The 25,561-nt window shown below is 48.6% G+C and overlaps 1 protein-coding gene across 2 annotated transcripts in view; it reads left to right on the plus strand.

Moving 5' to 3' along the window:
* LOC146437307 (gamma-aminobutyric acid receptor subunit alpha-3-like) overlaps positions 1–25,216 on the plus strand; it is a 69,740-nt gene extending 44,524 nt beyond the window's left edge. For both annotated transcript variants that reach the window (XM_085060105.1, XM_085060106.1), the window contains 5 exons: positions 3,676–3,758; positions 7,413–7,556; positions 9,033–9,185; positions 11,113–11,324; positions 18,116–25,216. In XM_085060105.1, the coding sequence (XP_084916231.1) occupies positions 3,676–3,758; positions 7,413–7,556; positions 9,033–9,185; positions 11,113–11,324; positions 18,116–18,445 (922 nt within the window). In that variant the 3' untranslated portion in view covers positions 18,446–25,216. The remainder of the gene's footprint in view (positions 1–3,675; positions 3,759–7,412; positions 7,557–9,032; positions 9,186–11,112; positions 11,325–18,115) is intronic.
* Positions 25,217–25,561: the final 345 nt, after the last annotated feature.

The raw sequence follows: 25,561 nt of genomic DNA on the forward strand, positions 1-25,561 counted from the left end.
CCCACCGAGGGATTATTACATTTGCGTCCCAGAAATTGGACTGAGATCCTGGCTCATCCTGCAGCTGCACGCAGGTAACGACAGGGGCTCTAATGACACATCAAAGGCTTTGCTAAGCTCCTGGTAACCATGAGAACGCAGCTGAAGAGGTTTGTTATCCCGTCAGCCCTGGCACAGGGATGTTTAGCCTGATTCACGCTTCTTGCCATTGTTGTTGGCGCAGTTCAAAGGACTTCCCGTGACTTTAAAGAGGGAAAAACACGGTTTCTGTCCTGGATGTTCCACTTTCGGTGCCATTGTGCCAGCAAAGTGAAGAGAAAAGAGGAGGAGTTTAGGGTTTGGCTTCAAGACAGTTCTGCATAAGTTACTGCAAACACCTGGGACAGATGAGCCAAAGGGTGTGACTGCTGGGTGATGTGTTTCTGGCAGCTTGGCTATTTTTTACGTCCTCTTTAGGCTTTCTAAGGACATTTCAGGGCCCCTGGATTTGAATGTGCCTCCAGAGCAATGAAGCAAAACCCAGTGTCTCACTGGCCCTTGCGTGGGATGAGGGGCACTGATGAGAATTTCTGCCATAAACCCTTTTATCCAAGTGCTGCAGAGCTAATTGTCTGGAAAGGGAGAGACATTCCTTGTTGTTTGACATTGTGACATCATTAGAATTGGAATTAGACTCATCTCACTGAAATGATACAACTTTGTTTTTTTAAATCCAATTTCAGGAGTTTTTAAAACTCCTTCATTGGTAGGTAGAAAAGTGGCAGATTAGATTGCTTTTCCAGTGGTTTGTTGATGGATTTATTGTTTTATTGCTTGCTGGCTCAGCTAATAAAATAGGCTTTAGATTTAAAACGCAGCTGCTGCATTCCCAAACTTACAGGGAATCCATAGAAAGTCTTCTCCTTCCCTTGACGATGCCTGCTCTTGTCCTCTCATGGCCTGGAGAGGGCAGGAGGGTGTGGCCAAGGCCAGTGTCTGCTGCTGTCCAGGTTCTCCCTGAGGCTGTTCCTGGCTTCTCTGCATGGCACAAAGCCAGCAGACCCACAGTCTGCAGTCCTTGGGGTCATTAGCCCTTATTCAGAGTGGCTCATGATCACAGCCAATGCTTAGGAGCAGTACAGTGGATGGAAAAGCCTTTTCTGGGTGAGTTCAGGACACCTCAGAAGGAAGGCACTGGTCAGAAGTCCTTTGGAAAAGCCAACTGTGGGAACTCCCAGCAAAGAGCCTTTTGAAATAATAAAGCAAGCAGATGGAAAAATAGGACAGTAAAAAGGAAAATTCTGGTGTGGGCTGCTGAGGAAAGCAGGGGAAATGCATCAACATTTCCTTGACACAAGTGACAGTGACAAAATGAGAAGCAAAAAGTCCATTGCAGTTGGAAAAGACACAGAAGGAATTGAATGCTAAGATATGTGAGAATATGCTTGACAAGCTTGCCAGCCATGTGCTCCCCAAGTGAATTCTGAGCTGGCTGAAGAGAATATCACAAAAGAAACAGAACAGGAGGAGCAAGGCAGTCAAGTCAACACCGAACTGCCAGGTTTTCATACCTGCTTCTTGAAATCCATATTAGAAAAGAGGTGCATCAGAGCAAATGAGCAATTTGTTCATGGTGGCCTTTGAGTGTCCAGGAGGAAATAATTACAACACTATGCTTGTAGGCTTGTCAAAATCAGTCAGTCTTCAATGAGTCTTGACTGAAGTCTAAAAGATCAGGTCTTCTCTTTCATGTAAAACAGGTGCATTCAGTGCAGTGATGAAGAAGAAATCAAGTCAGAGAGAGTGATTTGTTTCCAAGAAGTTTCTTTGGCTGCACAGTGGTTCTTGGCTTGCCTAAGAAAGCCAAGCTGGAGCCAGAAGCAAGCAGGACAGTCAGCATCCCCTCTTGGTCAGGTCATGACAGGACATGGTGTTTCCATGGGCATGGATTCAGAAGGGATTGGCACACTCACTGTAGGTCTTGGTCTCTGGTGCACAGAACTGCCAGATGTCCCCAAAGACAGGGTGACCTGGAGTTTGAACCCCTGCTGTGAGTGCTGCAGGGGCTCCAGGGAGTTTTGGCCACCCAGCTCTGCCCCACCAAAGTTGTGGCAGCTTCCAGCTCTTCTCCTCCACTTGATTGAACTCTTCTGCCTCTCTCTGGTGGGATTGCCAGCTTTACCAGCCCCTCTGGGAGCTGCAGGGGAGGCTGGATGTGGCTCTGAAATCCCAGGGTTCATTTCCTCCCTTGACAGAGCAGAACTCACAGGTGGTGGAGAGGTTCCAGTGCAGCTCTGCAGGGTTTGCTGCCCTGGTCCCTGTGTGTGTGGGTGTCCCCTCTCACAGCACCAGCTACTGCATACAGCCAGTGTCACTGCAGCTGGGACATCCCCTGCCACCTCCCAGCCATCTTGCTTTGTTTCCCCCACAGGGGGTTTACAATTTGTGAAGGGTTTGTTTTTGTTCAATGGATTTTATTATAGCAAATTAAAAAAACAGTCCTCCTTTTTTTTGATAGAATCATTTAAGGGTTCCCTGTCTGAAAGAAATAACCTTTATTTTTATTTTATTTCCTTTCTTTTTATAATTTTTATTCTTTGCTTTTAGCAAACAAAACCCAAAGCCTTTATTTTTTCAGGGTTTATTTTGCATTTGACTAAGCCTCGGTATTTTCTATGAAGAATAACTTAGCTCAACATTTTTCCAGCTGAAGGAAAATATCTCAATAGAAGCTTTTTGACCTGAGATTTTCAGAAGCCACCTTCAGCCTCAGGTCTGTGTGCTTGCCCTTTGCATCCACATGTTGCTCCTGTCACGGTCTGTTTGCTGTTTTGCTGAGCCATCAGGAGTCCTTTTTTTTCTACAAATGGCTCCTTCAGAGAAGATTGTTTTAGACATCTCCTGGGAAGTTGTCTCTCGTGGCTCCCTCTCCCTGGCTGCACACTCTGCAGCACTGCAGGAAGGAACACGAGCTCCCTTTTTTAGAGCCCTTTATAATGGATCCTTTTATGTCTGGCCTCATATTCTGCAGCACACTGCTTTTATGGCTGTTCCTCCTTCACAGAGCTGCTTCCTGACGGGGTATCCTACCGGGATTTGGTGGATTTGGGAAGCACAGCTTGTCCTGCACACCCCCAAGCAGCCCCAGGATATGCAATTCTTCACCTGCCTGCAGCATCCTCTGCAGTGCTGCCAGCGAGGGAGGAGGCAGGGGAGGTGGGATGAGATGTCCCACATGGACAGGGATGTGTTGTGTCCTGGTGGCTTCTGGCTGACTTGGACCAGTCTGCCAGCCCTCAGCTCCTTCCAGACCACCAGGAAAGACAGACCTGTTCCCTGGAAGCCCCTGGAAGCCCCTGGAAGCTCTTTCCCTCTGCTTTACCATGATCCATGAGGAATCCCCTGGCCCCAGGCATTGAGGAGCTCTGTTCACAGCACATCAGCAAACAGCAGTGCTGGGCTCTGGCAGATTTTCCAATTGCACAGAGTGGGTAAAGGTTAACGCAGGCAATAGGGTTAAGTTCACACCATGGAAAAGGCTGCCAGATGTGAGTCTTGCTGCCCTCTCCACAGCTGGGCCCTTCTGCCCAGAGGCTGATGGAGCACATTGTCACTTTGTCCCTGCTGATGGCTGCAGGGCAAGGAGGCAGAATGGCCAGGTGTGTCCCTGAGCAGGCCCTGTGCTTTGTCTTGCAGGCTGACCATCCACGCCGAGTGCCCCATGCACCTGGAGGACTTCCCGATGGACGTGCACGCCTGCCCCCTGAAATTTGGGAGCTGTAAGTACCCCTAGCAGCCTCTGCAAGGAGGTGGGGACAGAGCTGAAGGGCAGTCCTTTGTGTGACTGGTGTCACACAGCATTTTAATAACAGTGATATTCATTATTGCTAATGATAATGTGAGCAAAAGCTTTTTCTGGTATCTCATACATGCAATTCCTGCCATCATCAGAAATGGGCAACAAGCATATCTGTGCTCAGTTCAGGCTTACAGGATGGGTTAGTCACCTATGGTTTTGCTGTGAATTTATTTAGGAAGTAGCCATGTGGGGAATCAGTCTCTTCTCCCAGGTAACAAGGGACAGGATGAGAGGAAATGGCCTCAAGTTGTGCCAGGGGAAGTTTAGATTGGATATTAGGAAAAATTTCTTCACTGCAAAGGTGGTCAAGCATTGAAACGGGCAGCTCAGGGAAGTGGTGGAATCAGCATCTCTCAAAGTGTTCAAAAAATGTGTAGTTTGGGTACTTGGGGACATGGGCTTGGCAGTGCTGGGTTAATAGTTGGGCTCAATAATATTCGAGGCCTTTTCCAACATTAGTGATTCTATGATTATAAATCTGAGTTATGCTTTTCCTTCATCACAAGGGGATGCTGGGAGGACAAATTTGGGACAGCAGTGGTGGCTGCTGCTGGGTGTCCTGTCCTGGCAACCTGTGGAGAGCCTAGAACACCTGGTTCCTCTGGCTCCATGCTCCAGTGGAGCTTCTAAACCCCTTGGCCCTCTTCAGTCTGTCAGGCAGGCTGCTCTCAAGGGAAAGGCTTGGAAACTCTGGGAATCTCAGTCCCAGCAGCCAGGACTCCTGGTTTAGGGAAGTTTTGCAGGCTGCCAATGAGTTCAAAGCTGCTCCCAGCTTCCCTGGCTCGCAGTTGCTCAGCTGCTTGGGCTCCCCATATAAGTTCCCTTTTCTCTCCCATATGCAAGTTCAGTTTCATTTGCTTTCGTTCCTAAAGTGAGTGGGAGCCAAACCCCAAGACTCTGGTTCACCATAATGTGAAAATAATTTCCTGATCTGTCTGTGCCTGGAGTCTTTTCCAGGCCCAACTAGCTGAGCACCACTCTAAATCTGTGTTAGGTGAGTGTCACCCACCTCCAGCTAAAGAATGAACCCACACCAGTAACCCCCATAGAAACCCAAACCTTCCCAAACTGACACTTCCTTCCTGTAGCCATTTGGGAGCTAACTGAGGACAGAGTTGAAAAGTTTGATTGGCAGCAGAAGAAATCATGTTTATCATGTGCATCTGCTCCTCTGCCTCATGACAAACTGTACCCCATGAAAGTGGATTATTCAGAAGTACAAAAATAAAGCTATTTCTTAGGAAGCACCTAATTAAATGTAGAACTCATTGCCACAAGACATCACTAAGGCCAGGAAAATAGCAAGCCTTAGAGAAGGATGAATTATTAATGTTAATTGACCTTGTGAGGAAGGATATAAAATCTCATACCTCAGGCCCAAACTCTGGGATTATTGCAAGACTTGCAGGAAGGCAGATTACTCCACATCTAATTGCTTATAATGTTTCTTGGTGAGGAAGAGAGATTAATGTGTGTATTTCTGCTGAAACACCCTTTGGGGTTATTTTTCTACTGATTTGACCTCTGAATGATGAGAGTTTTGAGACAAGCCGCTCAGAAAGCTTCCCCTGGTTAACATAAATGGGACTTTTTCTAAAACACCCATCCAGCATCTGAGCTCACCTCTCCTGTGTTGGAGTGGGATTAAACCAGTGTTGTCACTAAAAAGCCATCGACAGCTGGAAGCTGCTCATTTTCAAGAAGCTTAAAGTGGGTCAGATTTGTAATTAGAAGGACAATGCCAGTGCCAGACACATGCTGCTCAAACGATGCTGAGTTTGCCTCACAGACCATTTTCCACTGATCCCCACAACCCCAGTGGCTCAGCAGTGGCCTTCTGTGCCTGGGCCAGCATGGCAGCCCCCCGAGGGGGGAAGGCAGAGAATTAGCAGAGAATTAAAGGCATCAGGCATTGCAGAGAGCTCCAGCTGCCCACCTGCATCACCCTTCAGGCCAAGTGCAGGGAAAGGGGTGGCTTTGCCTGTCCCCCTGCACCCTGGAAGGTGAATGTGCACTGCAGAGAGCTGATTCTAAGCCATCACAGGACATTTGGACAGCAGCTATGTGAGACTGTTGCTGAATTTACCAGCTCCTCCAAATGTCCACGAGCTGTCCTTGTTTGGATTGGATTTTGCATTGCAAACGAGGCATTGAGCAGAACCAAAGCAGCTGCCTGGCATTAAACATGTTCCAAGCATCCATGCCTGTGTGACATCAGATACCCTTCTGTCCCAGTCAACCAGATACACAGACAACTGAATTTTCAGGAATGATGGCAGTGAAACTGTGGGTAAGCTCCTTTTGCAGGCTGAGAGTGGCAGTGGATGGATTGTGAGTGTAGAGCAGGAGGTGTTGCCCACCAGGTGAAAGAGCAGTGACAGAGCTGTTCCAAAGCTCTGAAGGAGGATGGAGGGCTCCAGAAGCATGTGGAGAGCTGGAAGGAGGGGTTGGCAAAGCAGAGTTTTGCACATGGGGTGAGAGGTGTCAGCCTGCATCAGGAATGCTTAGGCAGCACTCTGGCCTGCTGAGAAACATTGGCTGATCATCAAAACCACTCCCCTGGCTTTGCACAGCCCCTGCTTAACATTTAACAGGTCTGCCAGAACCCACAGTGCAGGGAGAGCAGTGAGTGTTTTAAAAAGATCACAGAAATGTGGTTTTCTCAGGACACAATCTTCCATAAAGCAGGAGCTGAGACCTTTCTCCAGTTACCTCACATATTGCTTGACCTGACCCCAGCCAAAGAATTCATTCTTCCTGTCTTAACAGGAGAAGCTGGTGGTGAAAATGAACTAAAGACTTGGTTTAGTGAGCTTTGTTCTTGCTTAGAAAACTGGTGCAGAGTTGGTATGGACAGGAATTTTGGGTATTATTGGGAGCAGAGTTGTTACGGACAGGAATTTTGGGCATTAGGGGGAGAAGTAGCTCCTAGCAGAGTCTGGAGAGCTCAGTAACCACAGGATATTTGGATAACCATAGGACTGGCAAAACCAAGAGCATGTGGGCACTGTTGAGTGAGGGACTGGCTGTGAGGACAGAGCAGGGGCTTGGTCACAAAACCAGGGAAAACAGGTGGGAGAGAACACCACCTCCAAATCTGAGAGGCTTGGAGAGGATTGCTTTTGAGTGAGGGTAAAGACTTATCTTTTTAACCTAAAACTTAGCCCCATTTGCATTCAGCCTTTGTCGCCAGCTGCTGCCAGCAGGACTTCCCCTGTCCCTGGCATGGCAGGGCTGTGGCTGTCCTGCTGCCCCAGCATCCTGCTGGCCTGGATGCCTCCCTGTGCTGTCCCTGCTCAGAGCCAGCCCTTGCAGAGTCAGCACGTCACAGGGCCAGCCTGTCTCTCAATGACAGAGCTCTGCCCCTCTCCAGCTCCCTTCCAAAAACCCCAGCTCACTCCTGCTCGTTTGATATAACAGTTGTTGATCTGCCTTGGTCTCTGGCCATGCTTGGCTGTGCTCAGCCATGTGGCTCTGAGAGATGCACAGCGAAGATTAATTTGGCTACAGGCTAATTTTGGTATATTTTAGGTCAGGCAGAAGCACAGACCTCGTTCTTCTCCCTCCTCTGCAGATGCCTACACAAAGACAGAGGTGATCTACACCTGGACCCTGGGGAAGGATAAATCTGTGGAAGTAGCCAAGGGTGGATCTCGCCTGAACCAGTATGACCTGCTGGGCCATGTTGTTGGGACAGAGATGGTTCGATCCAGCACAGGTATTTGTGGGCTGAGCACATCCCGGGATGAGATGGACCCATGAGCTTGGAATGCAACGATTTGGGATAATTACAGAGGCAGTCCAGGACCACAGCACTTCCTAAGCTGGGAGAATATAGCTGGTGACATCTTCAGCAGTCACCAAGAGGCAGTAAAGAGTTTACTTTTCAGTGGTTTCCACTGAAAGAGCCTTATTTCCCACAGTCTTGAGGAGAACGGATCTCAAGCATCTAAAAATGATCTGCTGTGTGGAAAATTTGCCTCGTGCTGTCCAGCTGGTTTGTGGTGCTGTGGGTTCATTTGTCTTGGATTCCTTTCCAACCCCTCAGGAAAGCACTGCAGGCAGGGGAGGCGAAGGCAACATAATGTTCAGTGTGATTTTCACTGCATCTGCTTGCACAAATATTATCATAACTAATAGAAGATTATCCCAAACAAATGTTTCCTCTGATTAATGACCAATATTAATCATCTTTCTCTTCCATCTGCTGCTCCTCCCTTTCCCTCTGAATCCAGGTACTGATAGCTTCTGTTATCTCATGTGTGTCTCTCATATTTATTTTTTTTTTCCTTTTATTTTTTCCCTCTGTATGCACCAGTAGTTCTCTCATTTGAGGATATTTCCTCTCTGGTGCACTTGATTTTAATAGTGTCTGTCTGTAACAACTCATTTCACCTCCCTTGGGGAAATGTGGGGAGCCCAGGGAACTAAATGTCATAATATCTGGCCCATCTCTCTACTTAAATTGTAGTAAAATGTACAGATGAATAACCTGAAGTGGTAAAAAAGCTGCTAAAGGCTCCTGTGTGTAATGGTTTAGCAGAGCCACACTCACGACATAAAGGCACTGTAATCCAACAAAATACCCAAAGCTTTGAGGGGAGGAATAGGACATTGAGGGAGAATAGGGACAGCTGCCTCTTTGGTTCACAGGTCAGACCTTTCATGACTGAACTTGCCTTGATTTTTGAGATGGTTGCAGTGAGGGTAGGTGGGTTATTTTCAGGATTGTCATAGAAAATAGAATCCTGTGTCCTGAAATCCTATTAAAGCATTTTTAGGGTCTCTCTAGGCTTAAGGGATCTTAGCCACAGCGTGGCTCCCTGGGTTGGAGCAGGAAAGGGATGGGAAGTGGGGTCAGGAGAGACCCCCAGAGGCTCCTTGTGCCTGGGGGAAAACGGGACGTTTTTATTGCCAGGTTGTTGACTTTGATTTGCCTTTGTCCCACACCCGTTCTGTAGTGAATTAAAGAAGACTCAGAGAAGTGTTTAGAAAGAACAGATGTGATGTGAAAGGGGAACACACCTGGCAGTGCCAGCATCCTGCTGCACCCCTGCACCTCTCCCTCCCACTGCAATCCCACTGAAAAGCTGGGAAGTTTGTCCAGGATGGATCTCTAGGGGTTTCAAGGGGCCAGCTGGCCCCAGGCTGGGAAGCTCCGGGGCTCAGCATTTCTCCCTGGCTGTCTCTGCAGGGGAATACGTCGTCATGACCACGCACTTCCACCTCAAGAGGAAGATCGGCTACTTTGTGATCCAGACCTACCTGCCCTGCATCATGACTGTCATCCTGTCCCAGGTGTCCTTCTGGCTCAACAGGGAGTCTGTCCCTGCCCGCACGGTTTTTGGTGAGTCTGGGAGCTCAGGGCATCCCCTCAGCCTGGGGAGAGCGGGAAATGGGAAGGGAAATACACTGAGCATCAGAGCTGGTGTTCCCCAGGCCTTGGTTGGCATTACTGAAGCTGCTGGCCGTTCCCCAGGATAGCTTTCAGTGTCTTCCCAATGCCCTGCTCCCCCTGAATCGCTGCAAAAATACTCCTGGCCATGTCTCTGCTACAAGCCAAGCCGTAAATATTAACAGTAATCAAGGTATTGATCATCTAATTATATGCATTTGGCTGTGTCTGCTTATCTGTATTGGCTTTAGAGCTGAGCAGAGGAAAGGTACATGGGGAGGCATTTAAAGCCCTACCTTTGAAATTGCTAATGTGCCCCTGGTCACAGCTCCACATAACAAGTTCCTGGGCTGAGGCAGCATAACTGCATGGTGGATATAGTGTTATTATTTCCTTCAGCTGCTTTCAGCTCCTCTCTCCGAAGCAAAGTGCCAGGCTGGCATTGCACATATATTAATAGCTTTTACAAGCATTTAATAACAGAATTGCTTTGTGCTTCCCTGTCAAGACCTTTAGTTCAGGGTCTGCACAGGCACACTCCCAGAGCAGGTGTGATGCTGCAGGATTGTGCATCCTGGAAGTAACATTGCCCAGCAGATCCCATTTAACAGAGAGGATACTGGACAAAAGTCCCCAAGCAGAGAAGGGATATGTGGTATCATATGTGATTCCCTCCTGTATTATCCTGAGAATTGCAGTGAAATAGGTTTCCTCAAGCAGCAGCTCAGACTGAGCAGGAAAGAGCTGACTGAAAAATTAAAACCTACCTGTGTGAAAAATGTCTTTGCTCCCAAATTGCCTTGCTTTCCTATTAAGAAAATAATGAGAACTCCAATTGTTTATTCCTTTTTTTTTCACCCCTCAGAAAGTATTGTCAACAATATTGAATTGAATCTCTTAAATTACCAGGAGTGTGGCTTAAGGGAACTGAAAATTAGTCAATATTTTTATAATGTTTTTAATGCATTTTTAATTGAAAAGCACATTATTGGGGAAAATGGATGGTAATGGTTGCTTGCTTTAATGAAAAAAGCTTTAAAAGGCGTTTTGCAGCGGATCATTTGTTAAAGATAAATCATTATGAAATTTATTCTGGCAGCTTGGGCCACTGACAGCAGGACCCAGGATCCCAGGTGTGCACCCACTGGCATGGACAGGTCACAAGACATTATTTCCAAAGCCCTGAGAGAGCTTGTATTGGATGAGTGGCTAGTTTCTGATCATTCTTGAGGTTCCCAACCATCTAGCTGTCCTTTTTACTGTTATTTTATTATTTTTATTTTCTTACAAAAGCAGCTAGAGGCTTCTCTATGGCATATTCTCCATGAGCTGGGTGTAGCATCATGAAGCTTATCCTGCCAACAGGTGAGGAATTCAGTGCAGGTGTCTCCCTGTGAGCTTGGACTCTTATGGTGAGCAGAGATCTAGGCAGTGGAGTTTGGGGAAGGTTAATCTCATCCTAATGAAGCTGTCTGCCATTCATTATGCTCAAAACTGAGCCAGAGCAAGGCTTTGAGTAACCTGAAGTTGGCTCTGATTTGAGCAGGTGTTGGACAAGCTGTGGATGTCCCAAACCTGGAAGTGTTCAAGGCCAGGCTGGAGGGAGCTTTGAGCATCTAGATGATCTCTCAGGTCCCTTCCAGCCCAGCCATTCTGTGATTTTATGATTCCATGAACCTGACCTCCTGCCAGCCTGGCCTGTTCTGTTTTTCCATGAGTTGCACTAAGGCCTTGTTCTGGGTAAGACTCCCTTAATTCCAGCAGGAATGTGCCTTAGGAGGTGTCTAATTTCACACGAAGGGAGTGGCACCTATTTTGAGAGAAACAGGTACGAGTGCCCAACCTCACACCATCCTCCTGTCCTTCTGTGCCCCCACAGGTGTCACCACGGTGCTCACCATGACCACACTAAGCATCAGCGCCAGAAACTCATTACCCAAAGTGGCGTACGCGACGGCCATGGACTGGTTCATAGCCGTCTGTTATGCCTTTGTGTTTTCTGCGCTGATCGAGTTCGCCACCGTCAACTACTTCACCAAGCGCAGCTGGGCCTGGGATGGCAAGAAGGTGCTGGAGGCCCAGGAGATGAAGGTCAGCCGAGGCTGGGGGGGATGGGGTGGGGAAGAAACGCTGCAAGAGGGAGCTGTGCCGGGCACAGCAGTGGGTAACGTGCAGCCCCACAGCACTCGGGAGGCTGCATGCTACTCACTGCGTTCCCAGCTCAGGTCCTGACTGCAGCGGTTCTTGAGGGGTGGGGAGGAATGGAATGGCCTGGGGCTGGGCAGGGTGCTTAGCTGGAGGGAAACACCCAGGCATGGCTGCTGGCTCTTCCCTCTGTCCTCTGCACGGCCATTTGCCAGAGGGAACATGGGTGCATCCATGCTTTGGGCTTGCTCTGCTGGTGCTCTTGTGTCTTCTTTGTTCTCCCTCCAACCCAGAACCCAACCCTCCCAAACCAATGAACCAACCCAGCTCAGCCATCCAATCCCATTCCTTGTTGCTAGCATGCCCAAACACCCCAAATACACCCCAGGACCCTCCCTGAGCCGTGTCCCCTGGCCAGCTCTGACACCATTGCCATTGCCCACAGCTGCTGCTCTGTGAGCTTGGGCAGGGAAGGTGGGTGGGAAGCCAGCAATCACAAACAGCAACTGGCAGCAAATTAGTGCCTGGCATCACCCACGTTTTCCCTCCCCGCTCAGGATCAGCCTCTCTGGCAGCTTCCTTCCTGACAGGCTCCACTACCCCTGCTCGTGCCCCCCCGCCCCGAACTGATTTAATCTTGGCTGCACAGAGAAATCGCTTACTCTAGCATGCTGCTCCTTGTTTATATTTATTGAATCAATTTGAAAATCAGCTTTGTCCTTGTTCTTGGTTCTGGAGCCTTTATATTTTTCTCCTTTGCATTTTAATGTGTTGTTGGAAATTGTTGTGGGGCTGTATGTTAAACACCTGACAGAATTGCAGCAACTTTTGGGAAGACAACAGGCGGTCATCTCTCTGGTGTGGAGGTCAAAGAAGGTGAACAGAGCCATCACTGGGTGTTGAATGCCTCTCTCTTGTCTTCCTTGGACTCTTCTCTATGTGTTTGCTTTTGCAGCTGTGGTCTGAGCAGCAGACTTACGGCAAAAAGCGTCCAGAGGGGATCAGCTCACGGTCTCCCACTTCCATCATGAACAATGATGCTAACCTTGCCTCTAGAGATGAGAGAAGCCTTTCCTGAGTCACTGGCATGAGTGAAGAGTCAGGACAGGTCCTCAAAGCCACGGTGTCCCTTTCAGGGATGGGCAAATCAGCAGAAAGTCAGGATTCGCACAGCCTTGGGCAATTATGTGAACTGGGCGGAAAAAGCAGTAAAGGCTCAAAAGCTTCAGTTTATCTTAGAAACAGCGTGTTCCTCAATTTATTCACTGACCCAGCACTGCAAGACTAACAGTGCTGAAACAATAGAGTAAGAGCATGCAGAATGTTCCTGCACATGATAATCAAACAAGAAAACAAAGCAGGACCAGGGATGTTTCAGAGGAGATGCTCTCCATGAGTTTGCTGCAGTTACTATTAGCCTGGAGAATCAGGAAGGGCTCCAAATTTGCAGATGCTTTTTCAAGCTAACTCTGATCTATACTGAAGAAACGAACCCACTCCCAGTCTCTGCAGCTCAGAGAGCTCCCTGAAGAGTGATGGGCTTTCAGGGAGCTTAGGAATATGATGTGTCAACATATTTGCTTTTCATCTTTATTCCAATGAGTATTTCCAAGCAGTGAATTTGCTACGCAATGGAGGTGCCTCACTGGCTCGGTTTCAGCCTTTAATTAGCTCTTCTTGAAACAATTGACAAGCCAGGTGGTTGAAACCACAAAAGAAAGAAGAGGCAGAAGAATAACTATTGGCATTTTAAAGTGTTTGTATCAAGGGTAAAACTGCCAGTGACAAGCCCAGGCTGAGCCCTGGTCTCTGGAGATCCTTCTCCCTAGCCAAAAGCAATGTTCTTTATTGACATGATGGCAAGGATCCTCACTCCAGGTTTGATTGCCTGGACACAAAAAAAATCAATGTAGGCAGCAGCAATGCTTCCCATCCCATTTGGACAAAATCACTGCCGTAGAAAAGCTGCTGGTTGCTGACAGACACGCCCAGGGTGTTCATTCTCTCTTTCTCCCTTCCAGCCAAACCAGTGGTTTAGATGGGAACACCTGGGTCTTTTTACGTAGAATCTAAACTTCTGGGCTGATCTTGGTGAATTGCTGGTCTCTGCATCAGAAAGTCATGATGATGCTCTGGCTGTAGCCACAGTTGTTTCTAGCTGGGAGCTACTCTGCACATTCTCTGCAGTTCTCCAATGAAAAGCAGGCAGATACCACCATAGATGTCACTAAAAACTCCCTTTAGCCTGCACTCTGATAAGATTTAACTAATGTTTCTTGGACCCAAAGATTTTCCAAGCCTTTCCTGCCATCAGTAATTGCTAATTGTAGATGAAATGTTTATTTTGGTTTTGTATGGTAAAGTGGCTGCAACCAACCGAGAGATGCAGATCGAATTGGAGAGGTATTTGGGTCCAACGTGGAAAACTTATTAGGAAAGGTCATTTTAAAAAAAACATCATCAGGAGGAAGGTGTGAGATGGCAGAAAGGTGTGAGATGAGTGACAGGCCAAAGAGATTGAAAGATGAGTGGGTTCAGTAGCCAGCAAAGCTCCCTCTCTCCAGCATCCTCAAAATATCTTATTAAAAGGATCCACTTCAGGACAGAAGGGCTGTGTCTGCACAGAGAGATCCATCCACCATCCCAGCCATAGGGATGGCCACCTCTGGATCCAGCAATGTCATTTCTTGAGTGGCTGTGACAGTGAGGATCCAAAGACAGAACAAGCAATGGTGACTTTGCTGCTGGGAAACTGCAAGGATGACATTTACCAGTGAGTTTACCACAAAAAAAGTGCTGTTTGTTCCTCTGGATCTTGGAAGACACTGAAACCCACCTCTGCCTGCAATGCCATGTCTGTGCATAAAACCCAGTCCAGTTCTGTATCTCTGCCTGTATGACTTTGCCCTGAAATTCTGGGTGTCAAGAAGCAACAAAACCAGTACAAGTATCTGCAGTCAGACACATAAAAACAGAACATATAGATGGAGCAATAATCCTGAATCTTTATTTTTGGTCTTAAAACAATAGTTCTTCAGTGCATGGTGAGGTTAGGTCCAGGGTTTTTATGTACTTTTCACTGAGAAAAACATGCCTGAGGTACCTTTTCTACTCACTGGGTAAAGCCTGGCTTTTTGTACAACCCACTCTTGAGCAATTCTCAAGTTTGCCCTTTGATCCAGCTCCCTTGGGAATCATTTTTCTTTCTCCTTTGTTTCTTTCCATTTGTGGTATCTTTGTTACAATCCTAGAGGAACTGGGACCAACTTTGCCAGGACCCCATTTTCAACCAGGTTGAAATCTTTAGGACTCAGGGCAGTTCAGACCCTTCTCTCTTTTGTCTGCCTCACTGTGGTCAATATGTCTTTGCTGTTTTTTCCCTTGCTGGCCATGCTCTGCAGCCCATGTGTCCTTAGTTCTTCTGCACTTGCAGTCACCTGCAGCTCTCCATGATTTCCAGGGTGATCTCAGAGGTCTTTTCCAACCTAACTGATAACACTGCAAGTGATTTATGTTCTCAGCACCTTCACTACAGTCCATGAATCATTCCTCAGCAGCATTTCATTCTCTTTCTGTCATCTCTCAGTGCTGTGTTGGGCTGATTATTGACTCCATCCAACCTCCTTGTCTGCTGATCCAGGGAGCATAAGATCACTGGGCTCAGTCCCATATAATCTGAATTATCAAGTCTCTGGCACACTGCAGGAGAAATTTGGCTGGCTTGAGGAAGGAGTGACACCTTTGCTGGAACAGGAACTGTATTTGCTGGGCTTTGAGTTATGGGATGCAAGTATGTCAGACTGGAGCTGCATGGGGGTCATTAAAGTGACTTTTCTCTAGAGTGACAAGTGGCAAATACTTGGATTTCTCAAGTTCTGCAGGTATTGGTGACCTTAAGACTTGCCTGTGAGAGAAACTGTTTTCAATCCAAATTTCTAGCCCAGGAGCAGGTACAGAGAGCTAAATCTCAAGCAAACCATAGGCAGAACTAGTATGTCCCATAATTTAGTTGTTCAGTTGTTAGTTCCTCAGCAGAGAGGCTTGAAGACAAGAATATTCAGCAAAAATACTATTATTTTCCAGTGTATGTGTTGATGAAGAACTTGTCAGACTGCACCATCCAGGGAACAGATTTATCTCCAGCCCAGATTTCACAGCTTTTCCCTCAGGAGAGCAGCACAGGGACATCTTTGTGCAGCAATTCAGTCTCCTGTGCCTCAGCGGAGCCAGAAGCGCAGGAATTGCTTTGCAAAACAGATGTTTTAAATAGGACAAGTTTTCAAAGCAAGTGTGGGGTTTCCTCCTGTTTATCCACTCTTTCCTTCTGTTTCAGGAGGATGTGGAATCCCTCAAGATAAAAGTGCAGGGTGAAGGCTGGGGGCTACTTTACAGCTGACAGCAACAAGCACATTTTGCTCTGTTTGATTGTCAAAATCTCGCCTGAAACACTTATTTTTAAAGCACAGCCCAGCAAACAGGCTGAACCATTCCTTCTGACGTCTCAGGGTCAGAACACATCCTGAGCCCACATGTGCCCTGGTGTAGGCAGTGTGGGTGTTCTGGTGCTCCCAGCTCTGACCAGGGGAAGACTCCACAGGCAGCTGGGAAAGGGCATTGAATGTCAATTCCCAAGCCTCTGCTCTACTTGAACAGCCTGACCTGAGGTCCAGGGAATCCCAAATTAATGCTTGGGGACTGTGGATCACACTAATGGGGCAGTAGCTGTCACCACCCACAGCATCCAGATTTGCCTGACTTGACTGAATTTCAGCTGTTTTCGTATGGATCCACTTTCCAAACTCTGGGGCAGAAAAGCTGGCCAGGTTGAAAATGTCATGTCACTTGTATTCATCTAATTCCCCTAATGAATAACAAGGCTGATTAATATTAAGCTAATCACAGTGCACTGCCAATTATGTTCTGTGAACAACAATCTCTTTTTCATTTCATTACTGATTATTAATTATTTTATTGCCTCTTGTAGCTGTGTTAATAAGTAATCATACTTAAACATATTTAAGTGTTTTAATAGGTGAAACATCTTCAGCCCTTTACTTACTTTCTGCCAGTGCTCTAGCAGGAGAAGTTCATCTGCTGTGCAGAATCAGACTCAGTTAATTGTTAGATACCATACCACCCTCCCCATAAAATACTATGAATGTGGTCCAGACAGTGGTTTAGTCTGATCTGGAGTCTGGAGGCATCGAGACCTCCTCCTAACAACAAGTTAATTTCTGTAATTACTGGCATTATTACTAGGCTGCCTGACTATGGTGCTATTGGAGAGGGGTTTAAAGATTGCACAGAAGTCTGCTTTTACTGTCCCTCTGAAAATCACCGTGGAAAATTCATTTCCTAAGGTAACCAGGAATATCCATGGTGATTGTGTACACATTTAAAATGGAAGTACAACACTGAAAGCTGAAGCCCTAGACTGTTTCTGCAGAGCAGAGGCTGTGCAGATCTGACTCTCCCAGCTCCCAGTGCCACCCAGTCCCCAGGCTGGGGTGAGGAGGGGACAGGTCCTGCTGGCTGCACTCTCTCCTCCTGAAGGGCTACTCTCACAGGTACATGCATGACTGTGCCCACCAGCCCTGGGAAATACCTACATGAGCCTTGTGCTTCAGTGGCTTTTGCACAGAAAAAAGTCATCCAAAGGCACAGGTTGTTGTGAGTTTAGAGAGCAGAGTCCCCCCTGAGGCATGGCTGTGTCTGTGCTGGCTCTGGGTGTAATAGCAAGGGCACAGGAGTGCTGGGGTGTGTGGGATGCCTGGATAGGAATAGATTTCATTCCATGGGCTTCTCCTTGGAGACCTGGATTGCTTTATACCACACTGCAGCTGCAGTGTCTCAGTGTCTCAGCTCCCTGACAGCAGCAGCAGCTCCCCAGAGTGGGGGAAACACCTTCCATGACTCTCTAGGTCCATCTTCCTGTCCACCCATCCCCATGAACACCTGAGCTGTCTGTCTCCAGCATTTCCCATCCCTCATCCTTCATTGCATCACGTCTGACACACAAGGGCTTCTCTTGTCATTCTCTCTGCAACTTGTCCTCACTGCAGCACAGCTGCTGTCCCCCGGAGCCCTGTGGGAGGGATTCACTCACCTCCCCAGATTTTCATCAACTGTCAGGTCTGAAGGCAGGAGGAAAGGCTTCCCTCTGCCCTGTAGTGCTGTGTTGAGCATTCCTGAAATCCAGGGCTGGTGCAAATGCCTTCCATCTGTTGTGTACCTTACCTGGATAGGTTGTGAGGTGCTCTAAAGGGTTCCAGAAGCATTTTGAACATCATGATGTTAAATTTAAGGTGTTCCTGTGAGGAGCTTGGGGCACTGAGGAAGTGTATGCCATGGCATTGAAATATGGTGCAAAAACATTGCAATGCTGTTGCCCATATCCTTAAAGCCATTGGCTTTCTGCCACCAAAAAAAAAAAAAGAAAAAAACTGACCTGTAATGCTGTGTGCTGTGTCCTCCTCTCACCTGACCCAGGAAGCAGCCAGCCAAGCAGAAAATCCAGTTCTTCCCCAAGGATGACCACACGGGGTGTCATTCCTTTTTGCCATTCTTCTTTCACAAAGTACACTCCTCCCTTCTCGGTCTCCTGCTCCTCACACCTTCCTCCACCTTCTCACCCGGACAAGCAGGTAAACTCAGAGGACAAAACACTCTCCGTGCAATCCCCTGTTGCTTCATCTCTGTCATGTTTTGTTTTCTTTTCCCCCTTCCACCTCCCCTAGAAAAAAGAGCCGGTGGCACTGGCGAAGAAAACCAACAACACCTACAACATTGTTGGCACCACCTACGCCCTGAACATCGCCAAGGAGCCTGGGCTGCCCACCATCTCCAAGAGTGCTGCTGCCACTGCCACTGCCACCAGCGTGCCCCCGAAGATGCCCCGCCTGGAGGAGAAGCTCCCCGAGAGCAAGAAGACCTACAACAGCGTCAGCAAGGTAGACAAGATGTCCCGCATCGTCTTCCCAGTCCTCTTTGCCATTTTCAACTTGGTCTACTGGGCCACCTATGTGAACCGGGAGTCAGCTATCAAGGGAATGATCCCCAAACAATAAAACCGGTCACACAAACCTTCCATCAGTGAGCATCATCCCAGCAGGAATTCTCCAGGGCTTTCTTCTTTTCTTGTTTTGTTTAATTATTATTGTTCCTTTGATATTATTATTATTACTATTAGGTCACTCTTTTATAATGTAAACAAAACTGTGATTTTAATTTAATCCCATATACTTTGGTTTCGTTTACTTTGATGATGAGAGTTAAAAAAAAAACAAAGGGATCATAACAAGTTGTGCCTCTAACATCTTAAGTCTGTTGTCACCCATCTGACCAAGTCATCCTGTGCTGCCATCTCTCCTCTGCCACCTCCTGTGGTCCCCATGGTCTTCATGCCTCTGCCATTTCATGCTGTCACCAGGGACTGCTGCTCTGGGGCTCTTCCTCCTCCTGTGTGATGGGCTGCCCTAGCATGGGGATGCCCCTGGGCTCCAGGCTGTGTCAGTGACTCAGCTGGGCTCCTCTTCAGCTCCTGGCACATTGTTCTGGGTCCTACACCTGGGCTGGGAATGCAGGTGAGCTGGTCACCTGTGGGGACAAAGGAGCAGCGTGGCATGGGCCAGCTTGTGGCCCAGTGCCTGCTGGGGCAAACCTACCAGTGCTGTGGAGCCTGTGCAGGGCTGGAACAGGGTGGCAGCATCTTGCAAGTCTTCTTCCGCTCTGTCCTCACCAAACCCAGCTGGGAAGCAGCTGGGAAAGGTCCTGTCTGTCTGTCTGTCTGTTTGTCTGCCATCCTGCACTCTTGGGGCAATTTGTGTTAGTGGGCAGTGTAATTCCTCCCAGGGAAATGGTGTTTCTCAGCATCAGTCAGGAAGTCAAGACAGAAGCTTTTCAAAGCCTTGGAGGAGATGGGAGCTGTGAGGCTGCATGCATTCAGCATCAGGACTGGAAAGCACAGAGTTCATGTTCACATAGGTGCTTCACACTTTCTCTTGGCCCCATCCACTTAATCTTCTTAGCAGATCTTCTCTGTCCCAACCCCTTCTTCCAGCTTCCCATCTATCTTCCTTTGGCTGCTCAGCAGCCCTCAGTGGTATCTCCCTGCTCACACGTGGATTTAGGCAGGGAAGCTCTCACCTCTCAGGTAAACCACTCTGATGGGGAGGAGCACAGCCTAGGGAAATCCAGCTCATGGTACAGGATGTTCCCTGTGGGACCCCCCACAGGCCATTCTGCCACTTGTGGGGATGAGACAGGGGACAGGTGATCCCCAAGGCTCTCCCTGCCCCCTCTGAGCTGGTGCATCCTCAGCACCATGGGAAAACAGCAGAAGGGCTCTTGGGAAGAGCAGGGTGACACTGCTGTCCTGCAGAGCCATGTGAGCCAGGTGCCACCCCACAGAGCCCCTGAGGTAACACCCAATGCAACACCTGCACTCTCTTCCAAGGAAAGCCCTCCAGTGCCTTGGAGAGAAGCTTTTTCTCCCTTCCTGCCCACCACAGTCAAGGCCCCTAACCACTGGTTGTCCCCTTCCCAGGGGTGGGACATCCAAGGGGTGCCAGCCAAGCCATCTGTCCCTGGTGCCTAGATCCGTGGGCACACTGTCCTGCTGCAAGGACATCTTCTGCCTGATGATTCCTTGTCCCCGTGGGTTGCACAGTCCTGCTGCCACAGGGGATGCACCCCCTCTTTCCTAGGCCTCCCTCTGCCCCCCAGGCTGCACATTTTGGGCTCATGCAGCCAGACTGTGGCCCCAGCACCCCCAGAGTGATGCCTCCAGCATTGCTTTGAACCTCTGTGCCTGGCTGAGCCTCCCCCTGCCTGTGCAGGAGCAGGGCTGAGCCCAAGGCACAGGATTTTCCCCACCTGGAATATCCATGGGGGTGGCAGGACGGAGCGAGGAAGGCCAGGGCACTTTGTCCTGCAGTGTGGGTGGCACTGGTGTGTGTCCTGCCTGTCCCTTACTGATGTCACTGGCTCAACAGCAGTGCAGCCACTCCCCCTGCCCACAGCTGAGATTTGGAGGGCAGTTTGGAGATGTTTAGCCCAATCCCGGTGTGCTGGGCCCACACACACAGATCCACACCACCAGCAGCACTTGGGAAGAGGTACCACACCCCGTACAAGCTGATGCTGAGGAAACCAGCTCTGTCCAAACCCTCTCTCACAGCATCTGCACCTCAAATCACGTCATTTCTACAGTGCCTTTCATCCCCATGGGCTCTCCAGGAGCTCTCCCCCTCTGCCTGCAGCACCAGGGTGGAGGAACAGAGGGAGAGTTCACCATCCCCAGCCCTTCTGCTGGGCAGGGAGCACATCCTGGCTTCTTTGGCACCTGGTTCTGCCTGGGTTGGGCCTCCTGCTGCTGCTGCAGCCACCCCAAAACAACATCCCAGCTGCCCCATCACTGCCTCGATGTGTCCCCAAGCCCCCAAGGCACCCCGGGCTCCCTCCACACTCCCTCAGCACTGAGTTCCCTCCCCGACACCCTTCTGCTCCCTGGGCTCTCCAGAAGGAAGGGCTACAGCTGTTTGTTTTGGAAACATTTTCTTAAATAAGCTAGATGAAGAGTGTCTCATGAAACATTCATGTCACTATAATACTCAGGCCTAAGTGAATGGAAGAGAAACCCTACAACAAGCAAAACAAACACAATAAAATAGTCACAAAGAGTATGTTGTGTTTACTAACGGAATTACAGCGAGTTTAAATACTGGATCCAGTGATTTAGCTGGCCCTGGTGCAGAGGTGGTCTCCTCTGCTAGCCTGGGAATTCCCTAAATTGTCAGGTCTTCCCTTCAGCTCCTCAGCAGCCCAGACACCCCAGCACTGCCTTTGCTGCTTCCCAGGGCCAGGTGGGCTCAGTGCTGTGGGGTGATGCTCAAGAGAGGGGCTGGGTCGCCCCAAAGTGCTGGACACAGCACTGGGGTAGCACCTGAGCCTCCTCCCTGCCTTCCTGCTGTGATCAAGCCACTCTCCCTGAACTGTCAGGGTGAATTCCTGCCTGTCCCTCCCCACAGTCCTTCCCACTTGTCCCTCCCAGGACACTGCCCACCGATCTGGCTTGCCCGTGACACCCATCTGCTGGCTCATTTTTGCTCTTCCCGACTCCAAAACCTTAGCCTGATAAAAGGCTGCCTTCCTGTGTCTGTGAGCACGCCTCGAAAGCCAAGTCTATTCCAAACCAAAGCCTGGCATGGGCTCCGAGCCTTTTTGCCAGCTGGAAGCAGAAATACCAGCATCCTTTGGTTAAAGACAACAAACCAAACAGGATTTCTAGTTTGGCTTCCAAGCAGGAAAGCATTTCGGGAAGATAGTTATAAATAAGTGGTTTAACATCTCCTGCCAGCAGACATCACAGAGAAGATAATGTTCTTTTTTTATAAAACTGTCAGTGACTCAAATTAGGACTTTTCCTTCCCAGTTAACACGAGGCTGTTGATGGGAGCTTCTTCTAAATGCTTGCCAGGCCAGAGCTAATCTAGCATCAATTACTGGAGTTTAGGGCTTGCTGTGATAGCATATAAGGGCTCCATTTTTATAGCTGATCCTGTGTAGAAACTTATCTATATATGGCTATCGGTAATCTAATCCACAGTTGTGCAGAGAGTGGACACTTCATTTCACCATGAACCTCAACACTCCAGTATCTCTTTTCTTTTCACAAGGCCTGAACTTCCCCGAGTTGATGAGAATCTTCCAGGCAGAAACTGGAAGTCTTTGAGGGTGATAAAAATGATCTATTGGTCTGCACTCCTGTTTTGCAGCTTGCACCACCTGGGAAACACAGTGCAGTCCAAGCCTGCAGTTGCATTCCTGCTGGAAATGTCAGAGGCACGTTTTGGCAGTGGCAGCTCACCCCTTCCCTCTTCTGAAGCTGCACATGGGCAGCAGAAAGCACAGCCTGGGGAGGCAGAGATGGCTTACCTGGGGTCCCTCAGCAGGCAGGGACAGCAGCAGATTTCAGGCCAGCCCCCACTCCAGGCCCTCTTCCCCAAATTGTGTCCCTCCCTGTGGCCACACTTCAGCTCACCCAATCAGACACCTGTGTGGATTTTGCAGACTGGAGAGAAACATTTCCATGACTGCCATTGAGGTTGGGGAGAGCTCAACCAGGGCAAAGGACACATTGATGGAAATATAAATGCTCTATTAACATTAAAGTAGGGAGAAAAAAACCATCCAAACCACTCACCAATCCTCTCTCCGTATCAAGCTAAACTACTTCTGAAGGTAGTTTTGGCAAGAGGCCACAGCACAGATGAGATTGATGGCTTGCAGGTGTAAATATTTACTGTTTGACCTTGTTATTGTTCCATCAGCCAAAGGTTTTTACATATATATACATACATATTTATACGTGTGTGTGTATATTTATGCTCACAAACTCTTTATATCTAAATGTCGAGCCTCTTTGTCTTTGAAAGACAGAACGGCCACTTTCAATTATTTCACTTCCCTCTCATTCTCTTTGCTAAATCTTCCAGAATGAGGTGAACCCTCTCCCATGGGCTTTGGGAGGCACAGGGAGCAGAGGCAGCAAGGGAGAAGAGCCTCTCCTCACCCTGGGGGCTCAGTGGACTCAGTTCCTGGGGGCTCAGTGCAGGCTTGTTGCATGGACCAAGGTCACTGCTGGCACTGCTGCCCAGTATCTTTCAGGAAAGCTTCATCCCCAGTGTCACAGCTGCTCCAGCACAGCCTTTGTCCTGCTCTGGACACTGGGATGTTCCCAAGATGGATTTTTAACAGCTGAGTGCTGCAAGCAATTGGTCCTCACCCTACAGCACAGTCCAGGATGTGCAGTGTGAGGTCTCCACCCTCAGCCTGCTTCAGGAGGGAGCAAAAACCCAGGTGGGATCCACTCCAGCTATCCCTGGCTGGAGGAACCCATCAGGCAGGGGCTGTTCTTCTCCTTGGCCTCTGCCAAGCACAGGGGAGGGCTGGCACTTGGCCTCTGCTGGCTGCTGGTCCAGGTGGGCTGTGTGGGTACTGAGCCTCTGCTCTTCATGTAAGATGGCAGCACGAGCACAGGCTGCTGCTGCTGCTGCTGCTGTCATGATCTAGCACAAGCAGGACCCCACACAGGTGTTGGGTGTTCTGTGAGCAGTGGGGCCATGGTGAGCAGCCCTTCACAGAGGTACCCAGCGCCAGCTCCCTCAGTGTCACCCCTGCCTCTGCCCCTGACTTAGCAGGAGCATTCAGGCAGTGATCTTGCACTTGTAGCTCCTCTGTTCCCTCCTCTGCTGTGGCAGTCAGCAGCGAGAGCCTTGTGGTGTCCCAGCAGGGAGAAGGAAGGATGTCACCACCCATAAGCTGGTTCTTGTCCTGGTTCTGTGCCTGCCTCCCACCACAGGAATCTGTGCTGCTTTACATACTCTTGGGCTTGGGCTGGTCCCAGCACTGGGCTGTCATCCTTCACCATGACTGGGTTTTTGCTCACAAAGCTCTGGGACAAAACATGATTTGGCTATTCTATCCTGTTCCCCACTGTCCCATTCCCCACCAATGCAGATCTCTCCTCTACAAAACTTTCCCAGTCCCATCTGCCGAGAGAGGGAAGCCTGGATCCAGGTTTGCTGCCTGAGCCAGGATGCTCCCACAGTCTTTGAAGACTCTTGGCTCTTCAGAGCTGCTTGAAGGCCCTGTCAGCTTGATAAGACCATTGGCTCACGTTGCACTGCGAGCTGCACTGTGTTTCCCCTGAAAAGTCTGTCAGTACCTCCTGTCTTTCTGCAAGGCACCCAGCAAATGTAACAGCAGCCATACATTGCATGGTTTGATTTTTGCAACCACAGAAAGTAGGGGCAGAGCTGGGAAACCTGAGTCACTGCCACACTGCCTTTGCCAGGCTGCATTTAGAGTGGAAGGGTTCCTCTGCTGTCATGAGGGAGTTTCTCAGCCCACCAGATGCAGTCAGGTGGCCTCGAGCATCCCTTCATCAATTGGATTTTCACTGTCAACTGACCTGGGGATGGCTGCAGGCAAATGTCCTAGCTGAAGGTGAGGGCACCAGCTGCTCCTTTAGGTACAGAAAGTGGCATTAGCACCATGCTAGGGCAGCCCATCCTGAAAAAGAGCACACCCAGCAAATCACCAGAGAACACCATCATTGTCACTGCCTCAGGTCCAGTCTGTGCCCCAGTACATCCTCGGCTTTGTTTTCCATCTTGTGAGACTCTCTTTACGCCACTATGAGAAAGGATCTAGCTGGCAGCAGTTTAATGCATGACAATCCTGTTATTACAGCTGTAAATAAATAACAACTAGGAAAAAAAAAGCATTTTTAAAATTTTTTGTTGACTTTATTTTCACTATTGACTAGCTGGTAGCCACTTTCTTAAGGGATTTCTCATGGAAACTGTGACCTTTCTTCTCTCTACTTCTCTCTTTATTTCTGAGATTTTTTTCTGTGTTTCAAATGCTTTTTGGTGCAATGTTCAATGCCTGTTTGTATTTTTGAATTGTATTTTTCAACCTTTGCTGGAAAAAAAGAAAAAAAGGCCCATTCTAACTGGCAGGATTTTGAGTCCTGCCATTTTTTTCAGCTTTTAGCTTTTTCAATAAGTTAAAGCAACAGAAAAATGCCTCCAAAAATTACAGTGAAGTTCTGAAGAGAGATTAGAAAACATCAGAAACAAGAAGTACATGAGTAAGATCAGCAGGCTGAGTGGAGGAGGAGGAGGACTCTTGTGACACGTACTAACCTCCTGATCTAGCACACAAGGTGGGACTAGACCTCTTCACTGAATTAAATCACTCTGCTTTTCCACTCTACCCACTCTCTCGAACTCCGATCAAAACAAATAAAAATTCATATTTTAAAAAAATAATCTGGGTTGTTTTTTTTTTTTTTTTTTGTCTGGGTTATTTTCCATGATCTGTTTCTCAAAGGCAGATGGTGTTGACAAACAAAGGGATGGGGATTCTGGGGACCCAGAGCTCAAGGCTGTGGACTACCTGCACATTTGGCATACAGATGGTGCCCAGAGAAGGTGTGGATGCCCCTGGATCTCTGGAAGTGTCCAGGGCCAGGTTGGATGGAGTTCTGAGCAATCTGAGATAGTGGAAGGTGTTCCTGCCCCTGGCAGGGGGTGGAATGAGATGAGCTTTAACATCCCTTCTAACTCAAACTGAACATGGTCCAGACTCCTTTCCTGCAGGGAGTTTTGGTTGTG

Source organism: Lichenostomus cassidix, chromosome 4A, assembly GCF_008360975.1.
Source record: "Lichenostomus cassidix isolate B80296 chromosome 4A, HeHo_3.0, whole genome shotgun sequence".
NCBI classification, from domain to species: domain Eukaryota; kingdom Metazoa; phylum Chordata; class Aves; order Passeriformes; family Meliphagidae; genus Lichenostomus; species Lichenostomus cassidix.